Source organism: Lonchura striata, chromosome 2, assembly GCF_050655825.1.
Source record: "Lonchura striata isolate lonStrDom1 chromosome 2, ASM5065582v1, whole genome shotgun sequence".
In the NCBI taxonomy this organism is placed as follows: domain Eukaryota; kingdom Metazoa; phylum Chordata; class Aves; order Passeriformes; family Estrildidae; genus Lonchura; species Lonchura striata.
In genome coordinates this window covers 5,289,452-5,311,263 of record NC_140704.1, presented here as the reverse complement: position 1 = coordinate 5,311,263, position 21,812 = coordinate 5,289,452, and the positions used below count along the sequence as shown (strand labels likewise).

At 49.5% G+C, this 21,812-nt stretch overlaps 1 protein-coding gene across 2 annotated transcripts; it reads right to left on the bottom strand.

The window, feature by feature from the left end:
* Positions 1-1,002: 1,002 nt before the first annotated feature.
* On the bottom strand, positions 1,003-16,455 carry CSRNP1 (cysteine and serine rich nuclear protein 1). Of its 2 annotated transcripts, XM_021555292.4 has the most exons (5): positions 16,298-16,455; positions 9,155-9,350; positions 6,597-6,856; positions 5,847-6,143; positions 1,003-4,846 (listed from the first exon to the last, which is right to left on the bottom strand). In XM_021555292.4, exons 2-5 carry the CDS (start codon positions 9,324-9,326, stop codon positions 3,863-3,865), a joined length of 1,713 nt encoding a protein of 570 aa, XP_021410967.1. In that variant the 5' UTR covers positions 9,327-9,350; positions 16,298-16,455; the 3' UTR covers positions 1,003-3,862. The 2 variants fall into 2 exon arrangements, with proteins under 2 accessions (XP_021410967.1, XP_031359644.1); XM_031503784.3 differs by lacking the exon at positions 16,298-16,455 and having other exon boundaries at positions 9,155-14,689.
* Positions 16,456-21,812: the final 5,357 nt, after the last annotated feature.

Genomic DNA, 21,812 nt, shown 5'->3' with positions numbered 1-21,812 from the left:
GCCAGAGGCTGGTTGATGGGATACAGCACCTTGGGGTTGTTGGGTCCCCTGGTGATGATGTCTTGTGCCAGGGCACAACACCAAGTCATCACCATGAGCCAAAAACCCACCAGTGTTGCAGCTGGAGCTGTATGCTGGGGACTATTCTGCTCCCAGTCAAAAAAATAGGTAATGTAAGAGGGAATTAAAGACATAAACCCCATAACAAAAAAAAAAAAAAAAAGAAAAAAAAAAACACAACAAAAAAACCCCAACACAACCAAACACATCCCTCTGGGTGGGCAAACAGGCTGAGCTTCACTGCGTGTTGCAGAGCCTCCATGGATGAGCCTCTTTTCAGTATTTCTGCTTTTACAGCTCAGCAAATAATTTGTAACAAATAGTTTGTTCAATTAATTGAGCTTCTCTGCTCTGGGGGCAGATGGCAACCTTTAAAAATGGATTCCCAATGGAAAACTAGACAATGGCATTCTTTGGCCAATTTCCTTTGCTTTCAGGTCAATGGCAGTGGTTATGATTTATGCCTGTGCTGACAGCCACAGACCCATGGGAGAGGTGTGCTTTTCCCCATCCAGATTCCTGGGATTTATTAATCTTTTTTCCTTTGTACCATGGGCTGCTTCACATGCTACCCTCTTCTTTCCATGCTGTTGCCATGACCAAGAGTGTTTTTTCTGTTTTTCCCCAGGGACCCAGGACCATGGTGATGCTTCTGTCCAGCTGCATCCTTCCAGGTCCCAGGGGGAGCATGGGGCAATGAGAAATGGTTTGTAACCCAGGAGGGAAAGTGGTTTCCAGGGTTTCCCAAGATTTCTCCTTGGTGATGTGGATGCTGCCATGACTGTTGTCTATTCCATCATCCCTTAGAGACAAGCAGCCACCATCCACAAGGCCAAAAAGTTTGGGAAAACCACATCCAGTGCACTATTTTTTTACTTTATTTAGAGAAAACAGAAAAGGTTATTGTGTCATATAAAGGACATTAGTGAAGACACTGCCATATTCAAACAAAATTCTTTTATTGAAAGTGTAATGGAAATTTCTTCATATTGCTTTGATGAAATGAGAGACAGCAGCTGTAGACAAATATGCTTTTTTTTATAAACAAATGCAAATGGATAAGGTAAAAATAAAGCATTTTTTAAACTTGTACCTTTAAGCAACATAATCACAATATATACACAAAGAAAGCTAAAATAAAGCTATGTTGAAACCAAAGCGTTTCAACCAATACATTAGATAATTACAGATTGTGTCAATAAATACCCAGTTTTTAAACTGTTTAACAGGCAACTTTTTACACAGATACCGAGAAGAAAAAAAAAATTATATATTTACAATTCAGTGCCCTGGGGAAAAAAAAAGAGAAAAAAATATTTTTTTTCTTTTTTGGCACCAACACAAATAAAAAGAATAAATTATTGAAAAAAAAATCCACAAGGCAGGAGTCAATCCCAATAATTCATTTTAAAAAAGTGTATATATATATGTATATATAAAATACAGGCATATATTTTATATATAAATATATATATGCAGAGAAACCTAGGAATGTTACAAAATATATTAGTGCCAATAAATACAGAACGCTACCAGACTCTCAACTGTCAGTATTTTTGATGCAGTCTGAAGGATAAGGAACTACCACCTAGGAGATAACCGAAAAGGGGATTTTTCAGTCTAAAGAAACAATGACGACAATGAAAAATAATAATAAAAATAATAATAATAATAATAACAATAATAATAATAATAATAGATATATCCAGGAAATCCTCCATCTGCCAGTAGTATTCCTACAGTCGCCCTGGGGGCGATGCTTTGCAGGAGGAAGCGGCAGCGAGCGCGGGCTCGTGGCCGTGGGGGGTCAGCTCCACTCCCAAGTTGACCGGCTCAATACCAGAGAAGATGTACAATTAAATAGTAATAATAAGGATTTAAAAAAACCCCAAGCAACCCACGTTTCGTACGCCAGAAGTTTCCTAAATTGCCGGCAGGTTTGCAGTGAGGCACCCGTTGAAGAGCAGGTATCCAAGAGCACCATCCCTGTGGTCAGGGATAGAAATGGTTCAGCCAATAGGAAAATCCTCAAATCCATTGTTTCGGGGTTGGTTCCCTTGTCTGTGTGTCTCTGCACCCCCAGAAGTTCCCTCCAGCTGCTTCCCAGGGCAGCAGAGCTGGGGACACCAGAACTGTCTCCTCCTCCTGTGCTGGAAATGCCAGGAATCACTCCCATCACCAAATTTTCCAAGGGGGAATTTAAAGTCGGTAGGTATCAAATCCGTTTTGCTTTCTCCATACCACTGGTGTAGGCACTTAGTGTATCACTGATGCACAGATTTTTTTGTCCAGTTACATCTCGTGGCCAAACATTGTCATGCTCTCAGATTGACTTAAATACCAAAAGGCAGCCTCCAGTATCCTTCCTAAACACAAAGATTCCTCTCATTTTAAAAACCAAAAGCCTTCAGTTTTTCAGCTTGGTCTTCAGGTCTTCAAAAACTGTACTCACAGGACAAATAACCCAATAAATTTCATATCCATCTGTTTTGCTTGAATTACTTGATTCACCTATATAAAAATATAGTACAATCAGTGTGACCCACTGGATTTTGGAGCTGTGACATCCTCGGTGCTGGGGAGTCCTAAGGAGCACTTGCTGAGGAGCTTGAGCACTGCTGCTGTATTGGCTTTGCCCTCCCAAAGCCCCCCACGAGGGCAGCCAAGGTCCGTGTGGTTACACCTCCCCACTGCTGCCGACAGTTCCTCTGCATATTCAGGCACCATAATTGATGGGGAAAGATCTCATGGCCAAATCCCTAGGCAATTAAATAAATTATATAAAATAATTTACAAAAAGGGGTTGGGTTTTGTTTCGTGCTAGTATTAATGTTACTTCTTAAATAGTTGAAGGTTTTGCTTGCTTTGCTCTCCACAGTGACATTATGGAGACCAGACACCATTCCCATGTCTACAACAAGGCTGGGAGACACCAAGGGATGTTGCACAAACTCTTCCCTCGTTCCTCCTCTCCCAGACCACTTCTGTTCAGTGTTTTTAGAAATGTGAAGTGAAGACCAAACAGCTAACATCATTCAGACTCAGAAAAACCAGGGTCATCTTCCTCTTGAAGACCTTATTGCCCTTCCAGGTCATCGACAAACCACAGTGCTATTCACGTACTACAGGTAGAAAATAAATAAATACAGATATATTATGCAAAAAAATATGATTGTACACATAATACATCTGAGGTATTACCAATTTAAATAAGATTTCATGCTAGTTCAAGCTTCAGTGGCTAGTTAAATTCTGGAATTTGCAATAAATAGATGAAGAATGATTATGTATATAGTGTATGGATCTCTTCTGTAAACCTCGTCAGATTTAAACGTAAGAGTGTGTTGGGCTGACTCTTACGCAAACCACAAATTTTCACAATAAATACAGCTTCAAAAAGTTGCCTTAAAAAGTTCCTGCAACACTGAAACATTTCTAGAAGGGGCTGTATGGACGACTGGCAACGTTAGCGAGGAGTTTTTCTCAACAGGTCTTTTCGTACAAAACACAAGGAAATTCTCATGTGAAAGTCTTTCTCCCTCCCTCCCTTCCCCACCCCATCATGAAAGTTTAGAAATTTTTGCACAAACAGCGAGAGAACTGATTGTAGCTGCAGTATGTCAAAATGTCCATGTTGTATAAAGACCAAAAATAGTTAATTTGCTTATAAAGTCTTCTGCTGTTGCTGTTTTTTCCTCCTTATATTTGAGTAGCACACCACCCTTTCAGTGAAAGTTTGCCTATCCAACTGTTCCTCCATTTTCCTTCTGGCATGAGTCCTTGCCCAAGCCACACTGGTGTTTCACACTTTCACTGTCTCCATCAGCGATGACTTGATGGCGTCCTCCAAAAGTTGATTGTCTGTGAAAGGGGCTGGGGTTTCAGGGACGGATTCGGACAAACCAATGAGGGACTCCAAGAAACAGGAGCCCTGATCTCCAGCTTGGGGGAAGCCAGGGAAATTAGGCAACTGAAACTGTAACGCTGAGAAGTTATCCAGGTTCTCATACTCCTTTAAGGAGTTGTAAAGAGGTCCCAAGTTATAGTCCGAGAAGGACTGGAAGAAATCCAAGGAATCAGAGGAAAGGCTGAGGTCGGCGTAGCTCTTGGAGCAGGGCTCAGTGGAGGAGGAGGCGCAGCAGGACAGCCCATCGCACCTCACGTGGGCGGCATCCTCCAGCAAACCCCCGCTGTCCTGGTTGGCATTCTCATCCAGGCACTCCGAGAGGTGGGACAAGTGGCCAGGGACAGGCTTGGCCTCGCTGCCATGGTCCTCGATGAAGAAGTCGGTGGGATGGAAGCAGCCGAGGTCATCCTGACCACGCCTGCTCTCTTCCTCGGCATCCGAGTCGTTGAAGTGGAGGATGCGCGCCAAGCCGTCGTCGTCCACGTCCGACTGGGATTTGTCGGAGGGGAGGCTCTCATAGGGCTCCTCCAGGTCCTCGCTGGGGTGGGAGGAGATGGAGGAGTCTGTCATGTCACTGCTGCAGCTGTTCTCCCCCAGGGCCTCCAGGTCGGGGCTGAACTGGAAGGCAGGTGCCAGCGGCACCGCACGCTCCTCCAGCGAGCCCTTCCCTGCCGCGCATCCCAGCGGAGGGAGCCGCTCCCGGAAAGGCGGCTCGGCCTCCGCCACCTTCTCGCTGCTCTGCTGCTGCTTCTCCAGCTCCAGCTTCATGATGGTGTGGATGAAATGCGTCTGCACGCGGGCCTGGTTGAACTCGATCCTGCCCTCGGTGTTGCCACAGCCGTCCTTGGTGCAGCCACAGGGGAAGGAGGTGTGATCCATCTGGCAACGGGGAGAAGCAGAGGGGGAGGGTTAGGATTGAACCCAGTGGCATAAAACCAAAACTGCCCGTGACTTGTCTGCCCTGAGAAACCAAGTAACAGCTCAGGGGTTTAAAAGCAGGAAGAAAAAAAAAAAACAAACAAAAAGACACCCTGTTCTGAAGAGGAGTCACAATAAGCTGGATTTCAGTACAAATTAAGAAAAAAGATTCCAAAAAAAAAGCAAAATATAAATGTCCAAAAGGAGACATAAGGGAGCAAAAGTGATTTTTTTCTTTATTGCTGTTTAATGATTTCACTATCTGGTGTGCAGCAGCCGCTAGAGGGGGGCTGTGACACACACATGGAGCAGCCGTGTGCACCCACCTCCGCCACCCCCAGCCTCCAAACACAGCACCGAGGGAGAAAGCAGCGCCCGGAATAGGGAATGAGGCTCCCTAAATACAGCTGGGCAGGCACCCGCAAAAAATACCCTGTAAAATATAACTCACTAATTGAATACAGGGGGATTATCCCGCTGTGCAGGTGGCCTGCACAGCTCCGCTGTGGGCTGACGCTCAGCTGACACTCCCACGTTCCCTGAGCGCACTGCGATTTGTGACACACACCAGAAGAAAAAGGAATGAAAAATAAAACCTGGGGGAAGGGGAGAAAGCGCAGCCTCATGTGAGGAGCAAGGAGCTCTTCCTTGCAGACATTCCCATGTGGCCCACCTCCAGCAGGAGATCAAGCAGGTATGGATCTCATGGGGACGTACAGCGGGGACATTCTCACTGCAGCGTGGGGATGGCAGTGTGTGTGATTGGGAGGAGAATGCTTTCAAGCAGTGCCTGCCTTGCAGCCTGAGGGATGCTCCAAGAGCTTTCCTCACCACCACGCACAGGTGGGAGCAGATGGATTTACAAGCTGCCTCAACTCTGTCCAACTTGCCCACACCCCCCTGCTCTAACGCACAGCTGGAGCCGCGGCGTTCCCCCGTGAGCCCAGGGGTGAGGCTGTACCTGACATTTAATGCCTGCCAAGCTGCAGCTGCAGGTCTCGGGGTCGCAGACCTCGCGGCAGTCGCAGCCGCAGTCCTCCCGGGACAGGCGGATGTTGTGCAGCTCCCGCTTCTCCTCCTTGTCGATCTTCTTCACCCCCACGGCCTTCAGCAGCGCGCGCCTCTTCTTGGCGGGGTAGGGCTGCAGGAAGAAGCCGTCCTCCAGGTCCACGTTGCTGACGTCGATGTCGTCGTCGGAGATGTCCTCGATGGTGAGCTGGTTGGCCTCTTCGGACTCCTTGGTGCCGTTCATGGTTAGCTGAGGGCAAAAAATGGACAAAGCATTAGGAGCTTGTTTGGGACTCAGAGCCATTGGAACCCACAGCTGAGGGGAAACAAGGAAGGAATGACCTCTTCCAAACAGTGGCCAACCTCAGGATTAATACCTAAGTCAGAGCCCACAAAAAACTGACACCTGACTGGGGATGTGTCCTGGGATATCAAGGATGTAAATCAGAAATGAAAGTCTCAAGTGGATCCCAGGACAGAGACGTACCACCAAAAGAGCAAAAATGTCTTCTGTGTCTTTTCACTTTTCAAAGGTGGAGAATTAAATGAAAATCCCCCACTGGAGCCTGTGTTTTTTGGAGACCCAAACTGAGAGCTAAGGATTGATGCCCGCAGGTCTCAGAGGCTCTTACTTAAAAACTGGCCAATTAACCAACAGCATCCACCAGCTCCTCATCCACCCAGCCCCACGCTCCTCACTCACTTTCCACTTCAACGCTTCCAACTTCTCCTCTTTTAATTTCTCTTCGAGTTTGCCCCGACGGACGTTTTCCTGCTCCTTTGAAAACTCTGCCAGCGTGAACTGCCGGGAGGAGCTGTGTTTGCTCACCATCCCCAGGGTACAGCCCCCACGGCTAGGCACGCTCGTGAAGCCCTGGCAGCGTGGGAAGTAAAACACAGTGACCCGGTCAAACTCCACATTGTTCTTCTTTAGTCGCTTGGATTTCTTCAGGATTGACGTGGCTAAAAAGGGGAGAAGGAAAAAAAGAAAAAGCACTGACTCGGTGCTGCCGTGCTGCAGATGGAGCAGAAATATTACAAACAGGTAAGACTTGTAATTACTCTCTCAAGAGGAACACACTTGGACAAGGCTACAATATCACTTGGTGTTGTTTTAGGAGCTAACACTTCAGAGGTGGGATGAGGATGGAGAGAAAGCTAAGTCAAGCAGTCAAGCCCTGCTGCATCAGAGTCACCGATGAGATTCACCCTACGAGGTGGCTGCTGCTTCTCCTTCCTGCTTGACTTCCCCCCGGAACATCCATTTGCTTATTCTTTACATGTGGCAGAGCATAATGAACAAGCAGCCAGCCATCCTACACATCTGTCTCTCTAAATCCACTCTGCCCCACGCTCAGGAGCCCCTGGTCTGCACCTGGCAGACCATGGTGTTGGTATTCCTAGTGTTTCAAGCTTTTGTGGCAGGGCAGAAAATAGCCCAAACGGCTGTTTCTTCTGGTGCTTCCTTTCACCATCCACTGGGAGGAACTCTCAATCTATGGTTTATTCTCAAGAGACTCATTTGAGAGCAGCTGCAAAGATGTTAATCTTTGTGCAGGTGATCCCCGGGTAAACATGGCAATACACGACTCTGCTTTATCTTAAACTGCTGAAACATGCTACACATCACTGAGAGCAGAGCCTCTCCAGAGATACCTGGCCCTGCACAGCTGCACATGCAAACACAGGAGGTGGAGGGGGACTAATGAGTCAGGGCAGGTTCAGAGTCACCGAGTTTCCACAAGTGTGGCCTGCCAAGAAAGTAAAGCCAGGCACAGCCGCATGAGTGTGGCAGGATCAAGAGCCAGCTACACCCCAATTTGTGGTGGGGAGGTATTTCTGGTCCCATTCTCTGCTAGTGCAGGGGTGCCTTGGTTGCCTTAATGGAAAAAAATACCCCAGAAAGGATGGGTGACTGCTGCAGAGCTGGGATCAAGCCCTGCTCTTTGGGAGGCAGAGCCACAAGCAGCCCTACAGTGGGACCCAAGGAAAAGATTGCAACAACCCACGGGGTTCAGCTGGTTTGGTGGGCCCCAAAGGCTGTGAAAGTGCAAGAATGGACAGTTAACTGCACCCACATTTCACAGGTCTCACTTGCCAAAATATTGTGTTTCGGTTTCAAGTGAAAAAAAAAAAAAAAAAAAAAAATAAATAAAAAAGAAGTGTTCACCCAGCTGTGTCAGCAGCTTCTGCTCAATAGCTGGGGGTTCACACTGGGTCCTGCAGTCACTCTGATCATATCTTTGCACTGTGCGTTGCATTTTCACAATAACCTTGACTCAATCTCCTAAAACATGAGCTCTTTATCAGAAGGCAAGCTAACCACCGCGATCATCTATCGGCCGAGCTGCTGCACTTTGGCATTTGCTTCTCTCTCCCTGCACCCCTCCTCTGAAATAGTTTTCCCATTCCTGACCCTTTTCCAATTGAGCCAGAGAATACAAAAAGTTCATTGTTTTGTCACAAAACCTGGGAAGACAAGCAAGAATGAGACTCTTTATTATTACAAGACTTCTAAAGCCTTTTCAGACCACTGCATGTTTGTGTATGTCTGCTAAGTGGACCTTAACTGTTATATACAGTGGGTGTTCAGTATAATTTACTAGGTTGGACTATTTCTCCTCCATGAAGATGTTCTTCTATCGTACTTTTTATTCTTCCCTTCACGAGGCAGATAAAGGGCTTTACAACACTGCCTTCTGTGTGTTTTCCTAAAAGCTCTCAAAACTTACATTGCTGGGAAAACAAAATAGCTTTTATCTGTACTAGCAGCAGAGGCAATGTCAAACGTGTCATGTTCTTTGGCAAAGTACCCAATTTACGTAGGAAACAAGTTCTGAAATGGTAATTACGCTACTGGTTAATAATTTTTTAAAAAGAGCATTACAGGCCTTCTCTGTGTGATTAGGTGTTGCCTGTGAAACAGGGAATTGAGGGTTGGTGGGATGGTCCTGCAGCACAGGCTTGGAGACACCCACATGCCTCTGCACACCCATCCTTGTGTTTCTATTCCTGCAAATCTGGACTTCAGCAAAAATATTCCAAATGAATAATAAATACTGGAAGGAAGTGCTGAGGAAGATCACTGTGAGGAGGATGGATGTTTCCAAATCAGTGTCATGACAGGTAGCAGGTGCCACAACCACTTCTAGCCACAAAGGTGTACCTCAAGGGGGTCTGTGTGTGGTGATGACCCACCACCACCCTACAAAAAACCCCTGCAGAGGCACGGCTGATCCTGGGAAAGCCAGAGGTACTCACGGGTGAAGCTGGACATTAAGGCAGAGCTGGGCTTGGGCTCTCCACGGGAATTCTCCTCATCAGTGTCCCAGCCTGAGGATGCTGAGGAGGAGAGGGGGGAGCAGGAGGAGGAGGAGCAGTAGGTGCTGTCATCCCCCAGCTCTTCATACTTCCTTTTCAATACTCCGCTCATGGTGGCGCCGTTTTTGTCATATAACTGGAAAACAAAGGAGAAAACCAACATGAAGCCAGGGAAATCTTGGCAGTTTTTCGTGATGAGCAGGACAGCTGTGACCCCCAGCAAGGCTTCCCCATCAGATCCACGTGGCCATGCAGATGTGATTCCCAAAAAGTGCTGCCCCTAAAACACCGCGCCTTGCTACACTCGCTGCGCACACCTGTGAATTTCTCTCCCATTTCACAACACTGCAGAATAAACTGACTATCCCAGAAAACAAACTGTCCAGAAACCAATCCAATCAACACAAATGTCATCAAACAGTAAGTATTACATTTTGCTTACTAATTCTTCTATGTTCACTCCTCACCCAGATCGCTTTCTATGCAGTTACAGCTTTAACGTCTTGCTAATTACAAAAATAAGCCAGTTTGCAGAAAACAATCTGTTGGCATGATTTACTTGCTACAGCCCCCCGGGGAAACAGACTTATTAAATGAAGCACTGAAATACAAATATATCAACTGTGAAGAACAGCCCTTCTCCTCACGGTGCCTTTCATAGTCAGTCCCCCATTCAATAAGCTATTCTTGTTTAGGCTGGGTTATGTATCAAGCATAGAAGCAATTAAAAACAACGCAGCTAATTAAAAACAAAGCAGCTCTGTACTTGCCTAGATTCCTAAATTTCCTGCATGCTTTGCCCCTGCTCATCTTAAAGGAAAAAAATAAAAGAAAGCCAAAAATAACTGTGTCGCATCTTTTAAAAGGTGCTTTTATAAAGTTTGGGAGATGGAAAAAAAAAACAAACACAAAAGCTAGACTTTGTCTACAGTATGTTTGGGCAATGCTCTCAGGCACAGGGTGGGATTCTTGGGTTGGTCCTGTGTATGGCCAGGAGCTGGGACTTGAACATCTTTGTAGGTCCCTTCAACTCAGGATATTCTATTATTCTAATGGACATCAGCACCCACTCAACCTGGGATGCTCCTGCACTGATGATGGATCATTCCACCTTTGAGACTCCAGCAACACCACCCCAGCTCCCCCTGCTCCTGCAGAAGCCACTGCCAGCTGATCTGGGAGCCAGTGAGCCATGCCCAGAGCTGAGAGCCAGGCTGCTGCCTGAGGGGTGCCTTGCCCTGACCCCATCCCACCAGGCTGTAAGGCACAACCACGGTGGGAGGGAGGCAGCACCAGCCCAGGAACTCCTTCCAGCAAGGAGGGGACAGCCCCAGCAATGTGGGATGCTACCAGCCACCCCATAATACTCAAAAGCTAAAGCATCCCTAGAATCTGGATAATCTGGGACAGTAGACAGCCCTGGGATGGTGAGAGTGAAGATACAGGGGTGCCAGACACCCAGTCCACATCCCCTCCCACCACACGAAACTTCTCCACCAGCCAAATTCATCCTTTGCAACCCAAACACTTTCTCACTCCGCTTTGCATGTCTGAAATTATGCCTCTGAAAAAGAAAAAGCAAAACAAAAAAAGCACTAAACCTGCCCTTCTGACAGACCTGAGGAGGCAGCACAGACACCACATCACTTGGAGAACCTCCCCACTGTGGGATTTTCAGTGTCCCGACAGCACCAAGCAGTATCACGTTGCAGGACAGGAGCACACAGTTCCTTCCAAGTCCTGCACCAACCCTCCCTAATTATGTTTACCACCGGCTTCCCAGGAGACAATAGTCACCTTAAAGGTCAAAAAAGTCCCTGGCTGAAGCACTTCTGTGGCCTGGAGGAGTTAATCATTCGCTGCAAGGCGTGCTTACAGGGGCAGTCCCCCTGAACCCGGGGAGAAGTGATCCCTCCATCCCTCCTCCTCCTCAACAGACCTGGAGCTGCAGGTGGTTTTGCCACAGAGGGGTTGTTGTTTTGTTGGCCTTAATCCAAAATAGATGCAGAGAAGGTGGATTTGGCCACCCTCCAGCCCCAGCAGCACATGTCCTACCTGACACCTGGATTAACTCCTTTCCTGCCTGCTCCATGGCAAAGCTGAGCTCACAGGTGGCCACAAAACAGCAAATAGCAAACTTTTTATTTGTATTATTTTTGTGTATGTGCCTCCTGCTCTGTCTCATGTTTGCTTTAAGAAACAATCAGGAGCAATAACACTTTCCAAATCCATGGAAGGGGTCTAAATCAAAGCCTTGGCTGCTTTTCGTTTGCAGAGGTTTGCAGACCCCACTGTCCACCTAGAATGGGAAAAAAATTTGAAAACAAACAAAAAAACAAACAAACAAAAAAAAACAACCACAAAAAAAAAAAAACCAACCAAAAAAAAAACACATGTGGTTTGAAAGAGCATCAGTTTCTGCTGCAGAGAGAATGCTCCACAGGACAGTGAGGGATGCCACTATAGCCAAGGGAGGGAGGAACCAGCTCCCTAAAATGCCTGTAGGACACATTTCCAACAGCAAACACCCTCAGAGATGCAATCCTGACCACATCCAAGTCCCGTGGGAGACACTGGAGGCTGCTGGAGCAGCCAAGGTCACGCTGCTGAGACAGGGATAATTCCCAGGGCTGGACCAAAGATGCAGCAGCCCTGATGCTCAGGTCACCTGCCAACCCAGCATCCCATCAGGGGCTGCACCACATCCCCCCAAAACATCCCCACAGGGAAACCAGAGCTCTCCTGCAGCCAGAGAACCCAGCTAACACAAACACCAAGCCAGAGCCAAGGCAAGCTGTGCATGAGATGGTGCAATTCTATTTATTTATTTTTTTAAATACTATCACCAGCCAGGAGGATGAAGGGAGGTTTGTGCAGCTCCCCATCCGTGAGAATGAGCCAAATGGATAGGGGAAAAAAACCACTTCTGGCACGCTGTCTTCTTCAAGACACCTATTGTTTTGTTAATGCAAAGGAGGCATTGTGCAAACAGGATTGCCAGCTAATGGGAAAAAGCTGGTGAACCTGCTGCCCACCAGCCAAAATATAGTGATTTTCTCCTGTTACACCTTCCCCCTCAGTGCTGATTTATGGCTGTGAGGTTTTCCAAGCCAAATTTTCAAATCCTTCTGAGGAGAGACATAGTGGAGCTTCACCCATCAGTGTCTGCTTCTACCCTACTCCAAAAAATCCTCCGGATGGGCATTTTACTGCCAAAGCCAGGATGATCCTCTGCTCCCCTCCTCACCCTGGCATGTGGAGACAGAATTCACACCAGCAGTTTGGATGCTGCCATGTCGCCAAGGCCACTGGTCACTCAGCCAAAAAAGCCCAGAGGCCCATTCAGACACAATGAGGATATTTTAATTGCAGTAATTTTGCAAAGAACCTTAAACCCACATTGGTGCCTTAAAAGCAAGTCCCAAAAATGTTCACAGCAGCATGGAAAAAATAAGTATCTGTATCGGAGTTTGCCATTGCAAATCTCTGCAGGCACCACTGAGTGCAGGATTTTACCACCTTCTCCTTCTTTCTTTATTTTTTTTTTTTTTTTTACATAACCTGAAATAAAATAATCCTATCTTCCTTTCAGATGCCAAAAAAGACATTCTGTTCTTGGCTAAGACTTCTTACTCATCTATTTTACTGAAAACAGCTTTTGGAACAAGTACATAATGCAATGGATCAAACCCGCAGGAATTCCTCTCTGGCACCAGAACTCCCACTATCCTGGGAATACTTTCTAACAAATATTTAGCCCAGATGTGCATTCCTTTCTTTCTCTCTCCCTCCTTTTTTTTTTTTTTCTTTTTTTTTTTTTAAGCATTAAAATTTGGGTGGGGGGAATAGGAGGGGGCAGTCCAGTTGGGGGGAAGGGAATCCAATCTGCAAAGTCCCATTTCTGGCACCCAGCAAGTTGCAGGGTAAAGCCCTAATACACTGGAATGCAAGGAATTAATGTTTTAACTATCCTCCTCTTGGACGACGTCTCAACAGTAAATATTTTTGAGTAATTTAGATTTAAGAAGGTTTGGCATTTGTTTAGCCAAGTGCAGAGGGAGGCAGCTAAAAACCCCTAGCAGTGTCCAGTCTCCAGGAAACTGCACAAAGAGGCACCGTGGCTTTGGGCAGAATTGTGAGGAGGAGATGTTTCAGTGTTGTGTTTTGGGGCTGTAGTTGTGCTTTGAAGCATCGGGCGATCTCAGCAGTGCAAGCAAAGCAAAGCAAAACTCCTCACAGCCACTCCAGCAGCTGCCTTTGCTTCTGCCACAATTCCCATGGTATTGCAGGAGAACACCCAGGAGCAAGAATATTTCAAATTTTGGGGGTTGGTCGGTGGAGCATCCTAAAGAATGGAAGGATCCTGATCTGTGCATGAGTTATTGAAAGCAAAGTTTCTTTTACCAAGCGATTTAGGCAACACCGGGGAAACAACAATCCCTCTGACCACCCCCCCCCCCCCAAAAAAAAAAAAAAAACAACTCAGCACGGTGCACTAAAAGTGTTTGATTTGCAGTGACTTTGTGAGCTGGTTTGCTGACTAAAGCTCAGCCAGGAAGACAAAGTGGACTTATTCCAGCACACCAAGGTGGACTTTTCCCAGCACACCGGGACGAGGGCTCGGGTGCTGGGACCGTGCTGAGCCGTGAGTCAGAGCGGCTCCCGCTCCCTCCCCCGGAGCCGCAGTGGCTGTGCAGGTCTAGCAGGAGTAAATATTAGTTTAAAAAACATCACCGCATATTTTAGGCAGGTACGGCTCCGAGGGCAGCTCGTGGAGCAGCGCTGGGGGACTTGTCGGGGTTGGGGTTTGTTTGCACGCTGCTGTTTCTTGTGGGCAAAGAGATCTCGGTGTGAGAATCCGCAAAAAGTGCTGCGGAGCTGAGCTTCCCTCTCAGCTAGCCCAGAAACGCGATGTCCAACAGCAGTGGTGATCCCAGTAACACTTCAGGGTTATTGAATAATCGCCACGCTATCAGCACTGATTCATTGCTCAATCATTTAACTATTTTAATTCTTTGCATATTTACTTAAGTGCTTTCCCCTGTGCCGCCGTGACAGCCTCCCGATGACAGCACTTCCCAATTTCGGGGCTGACTGGAGCCAAGGGGAGCGGGATCATCCCACCAGGAGCCTCCAGGGGACAGTCCCACGCGTGTTCCCTGCCACATAAAGCTGTGCTTTCCAGTTCAGACCAGATTATTTTCACCCAGCTGGGTCTAAGGTTTCATAACCTTGCTCCGGTTAAAAATAGCCTCTGCCTACTATGCAATGGCAAAACCCAAAGTACGTCGTGCTGCGGAGTGGGAGCATGAATCAGTCCGTAGCACCACGAGTTTATGCTCCTGTCAGAGACTGAACAGGCAAAACACCTTCCCCGGAAGGAGCAGCAGAAGTGTTTACTCCATCTCCTAATTTTTGGAAGGTCACAAAGGAAAAAAAAAAAAAAAAAAAAAAAAAAAAAAAAAAAAAAAGCTTGTCAGATTTTTCTACCAAGCCCTCACTTCTTATTGACAGACTGAAAGGTAAATAAGAAATTTCAGCAAATACATTAAAGGTTATCTGACACGGCCCAAAATGAAAGGAGGTTCAGATGTACTCGGCGCAGATTGTGCTGTAACAAACAGGAAAACAGCGAAGTGTGCTTTGTCTAGGAAAATCCTCTATTTGATCACACCTCATGAATAATTCACACCAGGTTTCCATATTTGTCCTCCTGTAGGTACACGCTGTGCGGTACCTTCCCTGCTATATATACGCACGCATTTCCTGCGCTGAATTATTAAAGCCTTTGCCGGGAGCTGCGGAGTCTCTCCGGGAGGAGAACAAACCCAACCATCCTGAAAATAACCCCTCCCCCCCACCCCACACACACCTGGACGGGCTACATCTGCAAACTGTTCAGCAGAGCGAAACTAAAATAATTGTCATGAAAAAACAAAGTAATAAAATCAAATAATAATTGGTGATCGATTCCTGATAACAAATGATAAGATTTAACCTGGCAGTGCTGGGTTAAGGGTTGGACTCGGGGATCTTAGAGGGCTTTTCCAGCCTTTAGGATTCCCTCATTCTGTGACTTCGAGGTTTGTAAAGGCCGTGAGGGTTTTCTCTCCATCCATCCCACCCAGGCGTTGGCATTCCAGGCGTTAGTAAGGCTGAGCTGCTTTAGGATAGGGCTGTCCCTGTGTGCCAGCCTCTTCCTACAGAGACATTATGTAACTCGGAGGTGACAGACACTTTTGAGGATGCCGGGGATAGAAGAGGGAGTGGGGGGCGCAGACAAAAAAAAAAAAATTACACAAAACCTGTGAAAACTTAGTAGTTGGGGGCGGGAGACGGGGTATCCTTTTTGGGGTTTTTTTCCCCTCCTTTTTTTTTTCAGGTGGGCTGTAAAAGCCGCGATGTCTTATTTCGGGAGGCTGGGGGTGTGGGGGGTGCCCCGCTCCGTCTGTCCGCCCGTCGGTCCCTCCGTGCGCCCGTCGGTAGGTGTTGCTGTAGCGACGGGAAAGCATCCCCAGCCGGGCGGATTTGGGGAAGAGCGAGCCGGCAAGGCTCCCCCCGCCACCCCCCCAACCTTTCTCTCAACATCAAAAAATTGGAACCGCGGCCGTGGGGATGGAGCCTGGACTTACCGGAGCGGGGTGAGGGGGGAACTCTGCGCTACTCCTAATAAATATGATAAAGCTGCTCGGCCGATGGCAAAGTGCGCGGGGGCGGCTCGGGGGGCGCAGCAAACCCCCACCCCTTCCCCCAAGGAGCGCCGTCCCGCTGCCCCGGCGGCTCCCGGAGCTTCCCGGCGGCTCAGCCCCAGCCGCAGCCCCGCCGGCTCCGCTCGCCCGCGGGCAGGAGCAGCGCGGCCAGACGGCGCCGGGGCGGCGCGACCGCCGGCAACGCGCACCGGGCACCGGCGGCGACCCCGGCCGGCGGGACGGCTCCGAGCGGCTCCCGGCCGCCGAGCCCCGCGCCGGGCAGGCACCCCGAGCGGACCCCGCACTGCCAGCCCGCAGTGGTGAAAGGCGAGCCTGCCCCTCGCCGTCTCCCCCCATCCCCATCCCGGCGCCGGCTGCCCGCGGCGGTCCCTACCTGCGGCGGCGGTGTCGGCGCGGCGGCTCCGGCTGCAGCGGCGCTGCCTGGCGCGGCGCCTCCCGCTCCGCTGCCGGGGCCGGGCCGGGCTGCGCCGCCCCGCGCTGCCCTTTTCCGTCAGTGGAAAACTCCGGGCTCTGACGCAGGCGGTGACAGGAGCGGGGCCGGCCGGCCCGCCCGGCTTCCTGCCCCCGCCGGGCGGGGCGCTGAGTCAGGAGCGGCGGGAGGCACCGCCCCGCACCGCCCCGCACCGCCCCGCATCTCCCCGCACCGCCCCGCACCGCCCCGCATCTCTCCGCACCGCCCCGCACCGCCCCGCATCTCCCCGCACCGCTCTGCATCCTTCCGCATCTCCCCGCATCTCCCCGCATCCCCCCGCACCGCCCCGCATCTCCCCGCATTCCCCCGCATCGCCCCGCATCTCCCCGCATCTCCCCGCATCCCCCCGCACCGCCCCGCACCGCCCCGCATCTCCCCGCACCACCCCGCATCTCCCTGCACCGCCCCGCATCTCCCCGCACCGCTCTGCATCCCTCCGCACCGCCCCGCATCTCCCCGCATCCCCCGCACCGCCCCGCATCGCTCCGGACCGCTGCGGGGGAGCTGCGTCCCACAAGTTGAGGAGCCACAGGGGCAGGTTGGACCCCAAAGTGGGTCTGAGTAGCACACAGGGCTGGGGACCCCAAAATGGATTTGGGTCCCACGGGGAAGTTGCTGCCCACAAGGGATTGGGGAGCCCAAAGTGGGTGTGAGTAGCACGGAGGGCTGGGGACCCCAAGTGAGAATCCAAATGGATTTAGGTCGCAAAGAGGGGTACCTATAATACAAGGGCTTGGGAAGTCATGGGTACCACTTGGAACCCCAAGTGGTCATGGGGCCCCCAAAATGGATTTGAGTCCCTTGTGGAAGCTGTGTCCCTCAAGGAGCTAGGGAGCCACAGGCACAACACAGACTCCAAAACACATTTGGGCACACAGGATTCTGGGGACTCCAAAGCAAGAGGGTGCTGGCTGCTTCAGAGCCCACAAAGGGTTGTGAATCCACAGGGAAAACTTGAACCTCGAAACACATTTGGGTACCAAGGGGACTTTGTGTTTTACAAGGAGTTGAACACTTACATGGTAAAGGTTGAACCCCAAAATGGATTCAGGCACCACAGGGGGCTGGGGACTCCCAAGCAGGCTTGGAACCTGAAAGGGATTTGGACCTTTCAGAGGGTTTGGTCCCTGTAAAAATTTGGAATTTGGGACCCACGGGCACAACTTGGACTCTAGAATACATTTAAAACCATAGGAGCTTGGGAACCTGAAGCAGGTGTGAACCCCAAAAGGGGTTTGGGTGCTTCAAAGGCTTTTGAGGCTATGAAGGATTGGTTACCCACAGGCAAAGCCTGGACCCTGAAACACATTTGGGTCCCACTGGGGGTTTGAGCCATGCAAAGGTTTGGTGACCCACACAAGGGCTGGACTCCAAACAGATCTGAGTCCCACTGGGAGCTTGGACCCACAAGTAGGCTTGGGCTCTGAAAGGGATTTGGATCCCACAAATGGCTTGGATCTGTGCCTGGGATTTGGGACCCACAGGCACAGCCTGGACCCCAGAATGGATGTGGCTGTTTCAAAGGGCTTGGGGCCCACAGGGGGCTGGGGACTCACAAGAAAAGCTCACACCCCAAAAGAGATTTGGGCATCACAGGGGCTTTGAACCTCACAATGGTTTGGGACCCACAAGTAGACTTGACCCCTGGAAAATGTCTGGAACTCACAGATGGATGGGGACCCACAGGCAAGGCATGGATCCCAGAACAGACACCACAGGTAATTTGGGACCCCTAAGAAAGTCTTGGAGCCTGGAACAAATTTGAGCCTCACAGGATGGCTGGTCCCACAGGGATTAGGGATCCACAAGCAGAATGTAGCCCTCAGAAGGAGTCTGAGCCCTATAATATGTTCGAGTTCCACAGGGGAAGTTTGACCTCCACACTGGGTTGGAGATCCAAAACCAGGGCTTGGCCTGCAAGCAAGAATTGGCATGAAAAAGAGTTTTGGCCCCTGGTGGCTGGGATCCAGACCTGGGAGTCAGGTTGGATTTGCCTGGGCTAAGAAGGTGGATGAGGCTGTATTGGGGTATGTGGGATTATTCCCATGCTCTATTGTGAGCTCCTTAGTTCCAAGAGGCTGCCTACACAGCGCTGCAAGCCAGAGTGCTGACACTTCTTTCCAGGAACATTATTTTACTTGTAAACCTCTTGGGATGCCTCTCATGTTTTTTTTCTTTCGTTTGCTTGTTTTGGTTTTTGTTGTTGTTTGATTTTTTTTTTTGGTTGGGTTTTTTTTGTTTTGGTAATACAGGTGTCTCATAGGAAGTGGTGGCATCAGGATTTTCACTTCTGGTCTTGCCCTGGTGTGTGTCAGTGATTCCTGCGGGTGTGACATCCCTGCTGGTCACCCCAACAACACCAATGCAAGGACGAGGGTGAGCTGAGAACACCCTCAAGCTGATTTTCCTGCTGGTTGGTTCTTTCCAGGTGCTTCACCCCTCTACCTGGCTCACCCCATGGCTCTCTCCCGAGCCCATTAAACAGCAGCCGGGTACAGAGGCACAGGAGGCACAAGCTGAGATTTTGCTTCAAACGTCAGGGAGGCAATCCATAATTGGAAGTGGTGCCCTGATGAGGGGTGGGTCCCATCTTTGAGGCACAAGGGCCTTCCTGAATTTGCCAGCACACAGCCCTCGATGGCCAAAGGAGCGGTTTCCCTGAGGTTTCACTTACCATGTTTGGACATGGCCGTGATTAATATTTCCTAACAGGAAGATGTCATGCATGCAGGCTTTCCTCTTCGGGGTTTGGGTCGAGGGTGGCCAAGTTCAGGTTGTACGCTGGCTCCTCACTTCCTCCACCTCACAGGCTACACCCTCCCCGCCAACCCCGCCAGCCACCCTGGGCTCAGCCCAAAAGGGGTCCTGGCGCCAGGGAGGTGTCACCAGACAGCCCCTGGGGATCCAGAGAGCTTCAACAGGACTGGATCAGGATGTAATGTCACCTGTCTCTGCACAGTGGCTGTGGGATGACGGGGGGGTCATGCTGCCCTCCCCGAGCTGAGTTTGGCATGGAACCCAGGTATGGGGGAAAGGGGATATCCTGGAAATCAGCTGGAAAGGCTGCCAGCAACCCCCAGCTTAACCATTTTCACTTTTGCTTCCAATAGTTTTAATGAAATTAAAGCCACTCCGAGATAGGAGTCCCACACAGGGCAGAAATTATTTAGCAATTCAGTTTATGAATAATTCTGCCTCCACACTGCCCGTGGTTGTGTGTGTATGAAAGAGAAGAGGGAGTTGAAACAAAACTTATTTTTCAAGTGGAAATTTTTAATTTTTTTTTTTAAATCAGCCTAAAAGCACTACAATCAATAACTGGAAGCTTACACAGGAGGATAAATAGCCCTCAACCAATCTAAGATATTTTCTTGTGTTGAAAGAAACAGGTTAAAGAAATATCTCAGTTTGACTCAACGTATATTTCCTTGCTTCTTTTCTGAGCCTCATTCCTCCAACAAATTAATTCATGAGAAGGGGAGGGAGAGAGAGAGAGAGAGAGAGAGAGAGAGAGAGATACCAGTTTCTCTTTACCCTGAGCCAAGCTGGTGAGGTTTTAACGCAGTTTTTTCACCTCTCAAGGAGCATCCTCCTTTCCCCGCGGAGCCGGAGCATCTCTCAGCCCCTGCGCCCAGGAAAACCCTCTCTGCTTTGGCCAGGGCTGCTGGCAGCATTGGCCTGGAGCTGGTTTCCCTGGCCGGGCGCCACGGGAGCGCTGCTCCGGAGGAAATTCCCTGCTGCCCGGCCGCGGCAGGGATAAGTGCTCTGGCACGGAGCGGCGGCCGCAGAGCGAGCGCAGGGAGCGCAGCGGGGAAGGACCGGGAGAGGATCCGCGATACACGAGCAGTGAGATAAGAGCTGTGAGCTGGACAAGCTCGGGATGTCAAGCCCCTCGCTGCCGGTTTTGTGCTTGCCCTGCAGCAGGAGAAGTGCTTTTCCTGGGGTTTAAAGCCTCTTGGTGCTTAAGGATGGATAAATCGGGAGTATCTGAGTTTGGAGGTTGGAATTTTTTCCTGGTTTTTTGTCACATCCCTGCTGCAGTTCTGAAAAAGCTTATCAGGTGTATCTGGCTGTGGTTGTGTTGCTGGGTACTGTAACAAGCCATTCCAGAGTGACAACACAGGGACATGGGAAAAGAAATTGTGGCTAAAGCAACCCAGCTTGAGCAGTCAGATGTCCAGCATCATCACCGTGTCCCCAGCTTTCCTTCTGACCCTAGTCCTCATTGATTTTACACCAACACAGCTCCACCATCCTCTGCAAAGTTGCTCCTGTTTTGAGCTGATGCTCTAAGGCAGTCCCATCTATAGGATTTAAAGCCCTGTGTGCTGTGCTGTTATAGACCTGGGCTGGGCTATTATTTATACATTTACCAAAATGTTCTTGATGCTGTCAGTCCTTGGTGGAGATCAGGACAGGGTAATTCAGTGCTCTCCTACAGTAACCTACAAGCACCCTGTCAGCTTTGAGAGAGATGCAGAATGTGACCTGTTTGCTGGTGAGCGCCAATATTTTTGTTAGATTCCCAACAAACACACAAAAATTGTCACCCTGAACGAATAAGTGTTAATTTAAAATGCAGGCATGAAATGGGAATTGTGAAAGCGCCGCGTCGCTTCAGCCGCTCGCCAGCGATGTTTAGCGGGCAAGGAAAATGAGTATGACAAAACCCCACGTTCTGCAGGCAGCTGCATTCAAGTGGGGCACCTGTGTCCTCAATTAACCCAACCCACAGTGAACTTTGGTGCCATCAGAAAGCCTCACACCAGGGTTTGGAGGTGGGAAGCGCAGGAGTGCTGCACGCTTCGCTCCTTGACATTTCGTGAGTCGTCTGTTTCAGCGCTGAAACCTCTCAAGTGATGGGACCGCTGCAATTTCTCTTTCAAGGGTATCGCTCTCACACAATAATTAAATCTCTGGCTTTCAGGCATAATTGCCAATGACAGTGCCTCCGAAATTGCTTCTTTATGCTCGACTGTTCTGTCTCCTGGCAGAAAGGGCTTCTGTGAAAATAAGCCGGAAGAGTTGTGAGTGGCAGCAAAGGCAAGACGAAGCACCACAAACTCCATCCCTTTCGCCACAAAGGACAACAGCTGTCCCTAAAGACTGAGGTGGCCCAAAACCTGCACAGTCCTGGATGCCTAACAGGCCCAGGAGGAAATGGTAGCTCACAGCACAGCTCCATCATTACCAGGCCTGTTGGAAAAATGCAATTTTTCAGCACTGGGACCTGTCTCCTGCTCCAGGTTGGTAATTGGTGGTGTTGGCTGTGAGCCAGGCAGCACTCACAGCTCTGTCTTGAGAGGACAAAAACCTCCATTACTTTATGCTCTCTAATTCTCCCAAGGTGTGCTGCTGTCTATCAATGGAGTCACCATGAGGTAATAGAAATTACAAACCTCCCCAGACTTATTTG

Coding starts and splice junctions, on each gene's coding strand:
- CSRNP1 (XM_031503784.3), bottom strand. CDS start 9,377: ATGTTGGTTTTCTCCTTTGTTTTCCAGTTATATGACAAAAACGGCGCC. Junction 6,857..9,154: donor CTTAATGTCCAGCTTCACCC/GTGAGTACCTCT, acceptor TCCCCTTTTTAG/CCACGTCAATCCTGAAGAAA. Junction 6,144..6,596: donor TGGAAGCGTTGAAGTGGAAA/GTGAGTGAGGAG, acceptor TTTTGCCCTCAG/CTAACCATGAACGGCACCAA.